At 35.7% G+C, this 11,409-nt stretch overlaps 1 protein-coding gene across 1 annotated transcript in view; it reads right to left on the minus strand.

Annotated features, from left to right (window-relative positions):
* The window catches only part of LOC122092360 (ATP-dependent 6-phosphofructokinase 3-like), a 6,322-nt gene extending 4,857 nt beyond the window's left edge, over positions 1 to 1,465 (minus strand). The window contains exons 1-3 of the mRNA XM_042662675.1: positions 897 to 1,465; positions 350 to 396; positions 203 to 242 (exon numbers count right to left, since the gene is read on the minus strand). Of these exons, the coding sequence (XP_042518609.1) occupies positions 203 to 242; positions 350 to 396; positions 897 to 1,169 (360 nt within the window). The 5' untranslated portion in view covers positions 1,170 to 1,465. The remainder of the gene's footprint in view (positions 1 to 202; positions 243 to 349; positions 397 to 896) is intronic.
* Between the last annotated feature and the right edge of the window lie 9,944 nt (positions 1,466 to 11,409).

Here is an 11,409-nt window from a genome sequence, read left to right on the forward strand (position 1 = left end):
AAAAAAAAAAAAAAAAAAAAAATGTAACTTTTCATACATTAACAGGGAACAGACAATTCATGAATGCAACTATAAACATGAAGGTCTCTTCTGTCTATAACAAACAAGGGCCTTTTTTGCTTTTGTTTTTTTTTTTTTAAGAGAGAGACAGAGAGAGAGAGAGAAACTCAAAACATTGGCCAGTAATGACAAAGAGATTCACCTTCTGTGGGACAGTATCATCCTGGTTAACAAAATATTGCCTGTTGAAAAAAACGAAATTAGTTTGATGAATCATCAATTTCAGTAAATGTCAAAAAAAATAAAAAAAAGAAGCAAAAACAAGCAGCATGGAAGAGAAAAGGCTTACTTAACAACAGAGTATGCAGGATTGTCTTGCAATGGATTGGGATAGTTCTGCCAGAAAAGGGACAAATAATTATTCAAATTTGCTTAGTTCCCAAAGAAAAAAAAAAGAAAGAAAGAAAGAAAGAAAAAAAAAGATTGGATTTATCCACTGATCTATTTGAACATTGAAATATTCAATTATCCAAGGTAAGAAGAAGGAGATTGTGCTGATTTTCAATCACAAAATATGAAAAATTAAGTACCAACATTATAATTAAAAAATTATGCTAGCACAGAGTTTAGAAGTTCAAAACTTGAAGCCTGGTTACTATAAATACATGATCAGCAACTTGAATCTTCAAATGAAACAGCTTTATAGAAAAGAGCAAAACTATTGAACTTCTCTTCCTTCCTTAAAATCCATAAACTCAATCCAAAAGGGGCAAACTAACTACTTGTTTAAAATCAATCATAAGCAGTAATAAGAACAATAATCATAATAACTTGGGCTTTAAAGAATCAAATTTAAAAAAATCAGAGAGAGAGAGAGAGAGAGAGAGAGAGAGTACAGGGAGATGAGGGAGGTAATCAGTCAAGTGGGGAACATCTTCAAGAACATATCCATAATCACCAGTGACGATCTTACGTTCCGGTTCCGATTTGCTGGGGAATTCCATGGAGGAGAGTCCTGAACCGTTGTAATAACCGTTTGAATTGCCGTTGGAGTTCACAACAGAGGGATTGGAATGATAATTAGAATTGGAAACAGAATGACCATTAGAAGGATCAAAGCAGCGAAATTTGGGAGCAGCGATAGCAGAAGAACTAGAAATGGATTTCATTGTTTAAAACTTGGCCAATAATAAAAGATGATTTCTTGAAGAACAAAATTGAATTTGAAAGATTTGAAAAAGTTGGTAACGTGGAAGCCATTTTATAAGCAGAGAAGGAAGGATCGATGAATTCAGAGATGGCGATATTGACCAGTTGAGGCAAAGAAGAAGAAATTAGAAAAACTTGGAAAGCAATGCCATGGAAATAGCTGAGCTAAGCTGAGTTCCAAAAACGAAAGAATAGCCTTTCTTTTCTTGATCCTTTCGCTTTCAAAATAGTGACTTTCTTCTCTCTCTACGTGATCTCTGTCTCTCTCTTACTTTCTAAAGAAGAAAGTCAGGACTTGAAGGAAGGGCCATTTTTACCCCACCCCCACCCCCACCCCCACCCCCACCAAAAAAAAAAAAAAAAATAAGGAAGAGAGAGGATTAAGGAATATTCAACTCTGGAATGCAAACACAACCCAGCAATGACAGACTGGAGACTCTATTTTGACACGTGTCCTCTCGCTATATTTGCTCCATGGATCCCCCTGGAATTAGAAAGCGGGAATCTGTTAGTCGGTGCTAGCGGTGAGGTGTTAAACGGTTGGATTTTCTTTAAAAAACTAAAATAGAAACGATTTTTTTCTTTTTTTTTACTAAGAAACGATTTTTAAAATTATAAAAAAATATTTAATTTTTATATATTTTTAGACATTTTCAATAATATAGTCGGATTCAAAATACGATTAAAGACATGACATTATAGGTAGATAGTTCATGATTAAAGATAATGTTGAAATTACAAATATGCTTCGTAAAGATGAACTTCAGAAGGATGAAGCTAGTCTGAAACTATGAACTTCATATAAGTTATAACCTAGTTAAAGTCATTGCTTTTAGATGAGAAGTTTCAATAATAAATTGAGATTAGGGTAAGTCAAATGAAGTATCACGTTTTTCACAAATTTTGTCTCCCTTACTTATTTCTTGAAACTATAAAAAAAAAGCCTGACTTGTTTCTTTATTCATGTTTCTAAACATAAAAGTATACATAAATCTTTATTTCTATTTTTAAAAAATGAATAAGACTTAATAAAAAAATAAATAATTTTTGAGATATTTTTCTATTTTTAAACAAAATACATATCTTAGGTAATTTTCTATTTTTAGACACAAAATAAACAAATAGACATAATTCTGAAAATAAAATCTAATGAACCCATAGCTTTATTAAATGATTTTGATTTGATTTTGACACCCTTTAACTAGTTGTTCTGCCTGAGCCGCTAGCAGGGCCTCACTAAGAGCCAGGTGGTTAACTCATGCCGGTTTATACAGGTAGACGTGTCAAAGGGCAAACCTAAGAGTTTAACGGTTGTCCTTCTTAGTTGGAGTGGAAGGACGGGAGGCATTCCACGTGATAAACGGGAGACTTTCTTGGATTACGTAAGTGTTGAGTTTTTGGAGTTTCCTGTTATAGTTTTAACTCTTTACGTGAGGGAATCTGTCGTGTTGCGTAGGTTTTAAGAACATGAAATCGGGTTTGGGTCTGATCCAAATCGGCATGTGGATTTCGTACCTAAATGATTCTCAGTAGGAATCGGTTCAATCCCACCGAACTCGGAATTGATCTAAGTCGATATCAATCAAGATTAGGCAGGTTTTAAAATTCCTAATCGGTAACTGTAGCGGTCACTGCCGATTTCGATTCAGTTTGATTAGAATTGGAATGAATCGGTCTAAAAAAAAACCCTAGAATCGATAGGTCCATGGAATATTCTCATCTTTTTTATAATTCAATATGGAAAACGGTGGGTTCCTTGGGATTGGTGACTGCCAATTCCAATGTGAATCGGGCAATTCTCAATCCGATCCAACTATTCTTAAGACCCTTCACCGTGGAGTCCCACCATCCCAATTTCTCTTGGTTTCCAATGTAATTATGTACTTTCAAGTGGCAGACAAGGTCGGCAAGGGTGTTGGCTCTCTCCTCTTCCCACTTTTCGTATACTTAATGAAATCTGTATATAGGGCTAGACATTCTGTTGAGGACAATAGTCCAAGTGGGCCTAGACCTAGCAAGAGGAATGGATAGATTTTGAACCGAAATGAGTCAGAGCTTGGTTCATTTTGGTTCAAATTGATCCCAAAACTCGGCCAAGTTTCACCCACTACACATAAAAACAATCTCAATCTCACCCATTATGATTGATCAAAGATGGAAAGCTCGTGAGCATATAATGTACCGTTTGATAACATTCCTAAAAACGTATTTCCGTGTTTTTCTGTTCCTAAAACAGAGAAACGGGGTAAAAAACTTTTGATAATCTTGTTTCGTTCCATCCATTTTTAGAAACATAAATAGGAATTTATGTTACAAAAAACGGATGTGATGATGTTTCTAGAAACAAGTGAAGACAATAAATTGTGGATTTGTGCCCGATAAAAATGACCAAAAGTGAGAGGCGTGATTCTTCTCAAGCTCAAAAGTATGGAATTTTTTAAGCTCAGAAGTGAGAAGCATGTTATCAAACAATAATGTGTATCGATCCAATAAACAGGTTTATCAAAGACCCAAAAATTCGTTTCTGTTCCCAAAAACGTGAAAATTCGTTTTTATTGTTTTTTAACACAGAAATAACAGAAACGTGTTCAAAACGATACTGTAATTTACACTCATGGTGAATGAAAAATCTCTTACCCATGGGTCATAAATGAGTAAATCAAACATATTTTTGGTGTAGGAAAACTTTCTCTTTTTGATTGATTCTGATCGATCTCAACTTATACCAATTCAATCCAATCCAATCAATTTCATTGATTTCAATCCGATTTCAGTCCAACAATATGAGTGAAGAAGAAATTTGTGCCTCCAACAACCTTAAAACTATACCTCTTCTCCAATGGAACTTTCTATAAATAAATAAAGAAAAACCGCAACCCGGTTCTAGAATTTAGAAACTTTGTCCATAAGCCAATGCTTTGAATTTAATAACTTGTATATTCAATACATTGACCATTTCTTTTAGGAAAACCAGAAGCATGGAAGTCTCGGGTGTAGGGTAGGGGCCACGATTTCTTTTAGGGAATCTTGTCCCTTAGTTTTATCGTCCTTTCTTGCACACAAAGTCTCATATGCCTCCCTTGAAATCCGACAGCAAGGAAAACGGGGATTAAAAGAGTAAACAAATATGTTTATCAATGGTCTACTCAATCAAGGGGAAGTGTTTTTTATAGGAGAGTGTGGCTTTTGCACATGCACAAAGGCCATGGAAGTGCATGATGAAGCTTCAATGGAGACATCATTTTCTATTTCATGGGGTAGGTTGGTCTTTTCACTTCTCTATCTGTCTAGACGTAAGAGCCATACTCTCTCACAAAAAACTATTTATCTGCAATTAATTAGAGAAAATTCAAACATGGGTCCAACTCTCAAGGCAGTGTCTCAGAACATGGAATTGAAATCAAATCGGTATCAGAATTTGTTCCAAGAAGCTGAAATGAGGCTTCATATCTGTAAATTCAATGATTTTAGGGTTTCTTGAAATGAATTGGCCATGAAACCCTGGACTGTGGAGTCCCACCATCCCACATTCTTTTGGTTTCAAATGCAGTTTATGGAGTTTCAAGTGATTGGAAGGATGTTGGCCTTCTCCTCTCCCCTAATCATAATATGATCATGAGCTTCTTATCTTTGATCGATCATAATGGATATTAAGTAATGATATAATGCAAATCTAATTCAAAGAAACTAAGATAGTTCTTGGGAAATTGTTTCTATAGGGGAGTGTGGTCTCTGCACCCAGAAACATGGAAGAGAGTTAAAATGACTAGCCACCCCCGATGAAACGAAAAATGATATTTTTGTGGATGCTTCCCGAACACTCCCATTGGCTCTTGTGCACAAGCAGGAAGCTAGAAATTGCACTCCCTCACATGAAATACTTCCTCATTATATTTTGTATAGTGAGTGAAACTTGACCAGATTTCGAAATCAATTTGAACCAAAAAGAACCAAGCTCAGGCTCAGCTCGGTTCAAAATCTATCAATTCCCCTGTTAGATCTTGGCCCACATGCACTATTGTGCTAACAGAAATTTTAGCCCTACATATAAATTTCATTCAAGAGGACGAGTCCAATAATAAAATGAAGAAAAGTTGGAAAATAAAGGTCTCCTCCAACAACCCTAAAACTTTCCATTTCCAATAGAACTTTCCACCATTCATAGAAAATAAAATCCAACTTGGTTCTAGAATTTAGAAAAACGTGTTCAATTCATTCAATACTGGATGGTTTAATGGTATATATATATATATATAATATGGTGGGAAGTGGTCTTTGCATCTTTAGTCATTAGTTGACTTTTGACCCATTTGTTTATTATCATTTTGTCCACACAAATTCCCTTACTTCCATAATTAGGATTAAAAAGCGTAAGCAAATATTTATGTCTAATCAACGGCACACGCAATTAATTAGAGAAATTTCAAACTTGGGAACACGGAATCGGAGATCGAATGGTCCCTATCAATCTAGAATCGATCTTAAGAATTCTAGAATCGGTCTTTATCTAAAATCTGGGTAATTCTAGGGTTTTTTTTGACATGAATTGACCGTATCAAATTGATTAGAATTAAAATCATTCTCAGCCGAATTTGATCTGATTTAACTGATTCACCAATACAATTCCCATTTTTTTAGACCATGGCTGAAGGGCTCTGAAGGTACTTTTTGCTATGTTGCGGTGGCTGAGACCAGGGAAAAAGGGTTGGTCTCAGCCACCACAATGGAGCAAAGGTAGCTTCATATGATGCTTCCCTCTGAGATATACTAAATAAAATAAAATAAAAAACAAACCAACCATGTTGTACATTTGAAACCCTAACTCAAGAAATAAAGCTCTTTCCGAATTCCTATTTAAATCAAGTGGTGATATTGTAATTGTATTGAAATCATAACGTTGCATTGGTTAGGATTCTCCTTTTTTTTTTGGTAATTTACAAGGCTATCCCTTGGAGAATACCACTATTATAAAGACACCTCATTTGTTTAACCAAATTAGAGACCTCTTACCGTTAGTCAATGTTAAATGAAGAGTTAAAATGACAGTTATACCTTCTCTTTTCCTCTTCCTCTTCCTCCTCCTGAATGACATCTTCGAGAAGCTCAGGAGCATTCTGAAACTGCTTTGATTGTTTTGATTTCTTCCACCGCTTCACCATCGTCGTCTCCGTGTCTGCACTGTTGTATCTCATCCGATTCCATCCCTTTTCTTCTAGGTTTTTGAGATTCTGAGAGGAACTCCAGAGGCCCTTCCGAGGAGAACCAGAGACATTTATTTTGATTTGCTACCTTTTCTCATCCTCATGGATGGTCGAGAGAGAGAGAGAGAGAGAGAGAGAGAGAGAGAGAGAGAGAGAGAGAGAGAGAGAGAGAGAGAGAGAGAGATTTATTTGTATACAATAGACCGAGACGAGCTGGCGAAGAGGTAGAAACACAGAAAGCAAAAGTAAAGAGGTTTTTTTTTTTTTATAGGTTTAAAGGGATTAAAAACATTACCCATTACCCAAAATCAAAATTTTAGCAGCTATATACCTTCAGGGAAGGATCAACGATAGGTGCCGTTGGATTTCTTCCAAATGGCGATCTTCTCAAATACTTCAATGGGGGGATAAAATGGCGATTCAGAGGGTTGTAGTGGCCACCGGCGTCGGCCGTAAGGCCATAGTTGGGAGCATAGAAGTTGATGGTGGTGACAATGATGGAGGTGAACCAAAGTTGCTGTGAGTGTGAACCAAAGTTTCCCGCCAAATCTGACCTCTCATCATCTGACTCGATCTGATCGGAACTAGAGAAACAACCACCGGTCTCTGAATCTTTACCACCGTATCTTGTTGGAGATTCCATCCGAGTTTGCTCAAAATACTACTATCTCGATCGCTGCTAAACAAGTAATGTTCCAATCTCTATTCCCGCCGTATATGTGGATCCTAGCATGCTTCTTCTGTGATTCCAGCAACAACGAAGATTGGGAATAAGAGGATGACGATGGGTTTCGCAAGGGTTACGTTTGAGAGACATTGTTAGTTGCAGCTAGTTCTTGCTGTTGTTGCTGCCGCCTCCGTCGCCTCTGCAATGATCTCTGGTGCTCTGAACGATCACAGGTGGTCCAAATCTATCAATTTGAGATAAGATTATTACATGGGTATTTTAGGTATTTAAAATAAAATATAATAGCTAACATCAACATATAAGTATAGTCCTTAATAATGACTGACGACAAGGGGTTTGAGTCTAATTTGATAAAACAGAGAAGGTGTCATTATAATAATGGTATTCTCTAGGGCGTGACATTGTAAATTACCTTTTTTTTTTTTTGGTTAAATGGTCAAGATTCTTGTGGTTGACTTTAACAAAACTCATGTACATGTGTGAAAGAAAAGAATCTTATGGTTCCATTTGGTTGTAAGGGAAAGTGAAATCACTTTTAAAAAGAAAAAAGAAAGTTTTGTAATCTTGATCGTATAACGTATTATAATTCTTATCATGTTTGGTAAACATAATTTTTATTGTAAAGTTCTTTTATTTTTCAAAACAAATGAGTTTATTGCAAGATAAAATAAATTTTAATGACAAAATTTCTGCTTCAGTATTGATTTCACTTCTCTTTTTCTTTTATTTCTCTTGCAAATCAGAGCCACGGTCCTAAGTTGTGGTATTGGATCAATGTCAATACCTGATTGATCTAGATCAAGTACTAGTATTGGAACAGGTAAAATCGTAAAAGTTTATTTTTAATGAAAAATAAGGGTGAAATTGATTGATCTGATCTGTAAATCTTTGATCAAATCTCTATTTTAATTTGGTGCAAATTGACAGTGAAACAATAGATTTGCCGAAGTAGTTCATTTAAATGGTGTTAAAGTGTTAAACCAAGGTATAGCATTATAGATCACAAAAATCAGTTTCTCATAATTAGATGAGAATGCTAGTACAATGCTAATTACAGTAAAAAAATTCTGTTTCATATTCTTCACACCCACCAAACAATTTAAAACTTGGTATTGAGATGGCAATGAGCTGCCACAATTCTGGCTCTGATTGGCCTCAGTTTATCGAGAAAAAGAAAAGAAGAAGAAGAAGATATATAAATATATAGATATATAGATTTATATTGGCATCTCACACACCTAGTCAATGGATGCATGAAAGAGAATACATTACACTTCATATATAGAGAGGGGCCGGAGGCCCCATATAAAGTGAGGAAAAAGAGTCAAGGTGTGTGAGAAGGTATACCCTATTTTCATTGTATATTTCATTTTCCCATAAAATTTAGAGGTGTTCAAGGATCCTAGGAATATTCAAATTTTATGGGATAAAAAGGGGAAAAAAAATGATATATTGGGCATTTTGTTTCTTATGACTGACTATTACCTTTATTTTATTTTATTTTATTTTATTTATAAGCAATGAAGTATGATCAAAAGTAGCTTACATGAATTACTTCTAAAGAACCGAAAAAAGGAGCCGCTTGCATGGCTCAGTAGGAACTAGGAAGATCACATGACATCACACACCAACCTTCTCTTTTTCTTGTAATACAAGGATAAACCACTGCATGTTTCATACCTTTTGAGTCTCCTAAGCCTTTAATGTTCTCTAGCAAAACAAGGGCCATGGACAGGTTTAAGTATCTAAATTTGACCAACTAAGACCAATCAATATATATTAATTATTTTTAAAAGTGCTAATAAGCACTAAGAAACTAAAAACAAGTCAAAATATATTAATAATTTTTAAAAAGTACTAATAAGGACTTAATAAAGTGTCATTATTATAGAGATACTCTTTCTTTTTAATTAGCAAAGATGTGGTAGCATGATGAGTTGCCAACTTTAACCAAAGGATATACCCAGTGGACGAGGCTCCTGCATACATGAAGCTCCCGACTGACTTGTCAAGTTTAACCATACGTTCCAATTGATTATGATTATGATTATTTGGCTGATGATGTGGTAGTTTCAAACCATATATATGAATAGATAGTGTCCATTCACCGTATGTCAAATTTAATCATATGTTCAACTTGCATTCTATTTTCTCTTGTATTATTGAATCATCCATAATTTTGACACTTATTTTTGAAAAGTTTACCATATTTTGAATTGCACTTTCACCATGTACAAAAGCTCGGATTAGTAAGTTTATAATTTCATAGAAGATGACAAGGTTTTCTTGTACACCTAATCTAAGGGCTATGTGGATTATCACATTGTACATGTCAGTTAAGACATCTCGTTTGAATTAGCAACAAGTTCATGTTGCTATCACTTATACTTTTAATTACATTTATTTATTATTATATTTTTTTTAATTCTTCCCTTTCAACGATGGACAACAAAGCGAGGTCTTTTATTTATTTATTTTTAATGAAAGAGGTCCCTTTTATTGACTATACGTACAAAAGGGGTCTTTTCTAAAGAAAGAGTTTTTTCTTTTTTAAAAAAAGAACAACTTTATATTAGAAGAATTAAAGAAGAAAATATTACAAGATGAAAGAAAAAGACTTTACATTTAGGGAATGTAAATCCATGAAGCACTTGTTCAATGCAAGCGGCATGTTACGGCTGTTTGAGACGGCAGGATTGAAAAGGCCCTGTTAATGTCATGTAAAACAGAAATATCACATTCACAAAATCTTCTATGCAACCCAACTCTTATGGCACGGAGGTGAAGGCCGATGAGCCATGGAGAATATTTGCTTTGATGGCCTCTATGATCTCTGAGGCAATTATTTTTTTCCGGCCCAAAGTCCTTTGTTCCTTACTCCTTGGCAAGATTGACAAAATGAAAAATCCATATTTGCAAATTCCATACATCAGGAAGTTATAATCCAATGGGATATTCCATAGTTCACACATAAGGGGGGCGGGGTTGAATAATAACCCGTCTAAGTGGGATTTGGTTCTAGAAGAAAACAAATGTAAAAAAGAAGTCAATGGGTCCACAAGTGGTATGTCACCTTGAAGACTAGCTGGCCCAATCTCTGGTGTTCCTAGATCTTAGCTCATAGCGATGTAATAGGTCAAAAAAATTGCCTGTCCAAGACTAATCATTTCTTCCTCCCACAAGTCTGATCCTCTATGGCGAGCTGTAGAGGGCAGTGGGGGTCCCAACCATCGGATGGATCTTGGCATGCACCCTAAAGCATGGCAAAGTCCATCCGATGGCTGGGACCTCACTACCCTCTAGTGCCGCTATAGAGAAAATTTAGATTCCCCCCACCCCACCCACCATGGATCAGGAATGAAAATTGAAAATGGTGCATTCAATTTTGGGAGTTGTTTTTTTATAAAGAATATTTTCAGTATAGATTGAACAAGGCAAAAAACATTTATGAATAAAATGTTATTGGACTTTCGTTTTTTTTTTTGGTAATGCAAAATCTTATTGAAAAAAAGACTGAGTACAAGTCAAGGCATTAGCTTCGCAGAGCTGATTCAGCCAAGGAGTGGATTGAGGCCATACTGTCCTACACCAGATGGACATGTCTCTCCTTGCAAGGGTGTCGGCAATACCGTTAACAGCCCTTGAAACATAAGAAAATGAACACTCTATAGGGTTGGCACACATGAACCTGATATCCTCAATGATAGGCTGGATTTGAAAAGGAATACAGTTGGAATCGTTTGAAAGGGTAGTAATCACTTTAAGTTTTCTGATTCCACCCATAGGCGAAAATATCCTAAACCAATTGCTTCCAAAATACCTTCCTTAATTGCTTCAACTTCTCCGCTAATGATTGAGTACATTGGTGTTGGATTCGATGCAACCATAGTGGAGATCCATTGTGATTACGAATGATAAAGCCTAAGGCACCAACAGACTTATCTTTAACAAATGATACATCAGCATTGATTTTCACCACATCAAGAGGAGGAGGAATCCAAACTAGATGTTGATCTTGCCTTGGTGGAGTAGCAGCAAGATGATCTACAACCTCTTCATGAGACTTGGCTCGATTGAACTCGTTAAAGAAAGCTTCAACCTGTGTTCCTTTGTGGTTTGGACGCTTTGGCTTGCTAGGAACGAGCTCATATTCGAAAGAGATAATTGGACTTCTTTTTTTCATATTCCTTTGGTTATGATGTGTAATACTAATTTTTCTTCTTTATGGTACGATTTTTTGGGGGCGGGGCGGGGCGGGGCGGGGCGGGNTTTTTTTTTTTTTTTGGTAATGCAAAATCTTATTGAAAAAAG

The sequence above is a fragment of the Macadamia integrifolia genome, chromosome 2 (genome assembly GCF_013358625.1).
Source record: "Macadamia integrifolia cultivar HAES 741 chromosome 2, SCU_Mint_v3, whole genome shotgun sequence".
Classification (NCBI taxonomy): Eukaryota; Viridiplantae; Streptophyta; class Magnoliopsida; order Proteales; family Proteaceae; genus Macadamia; species Macadamia integrifolia.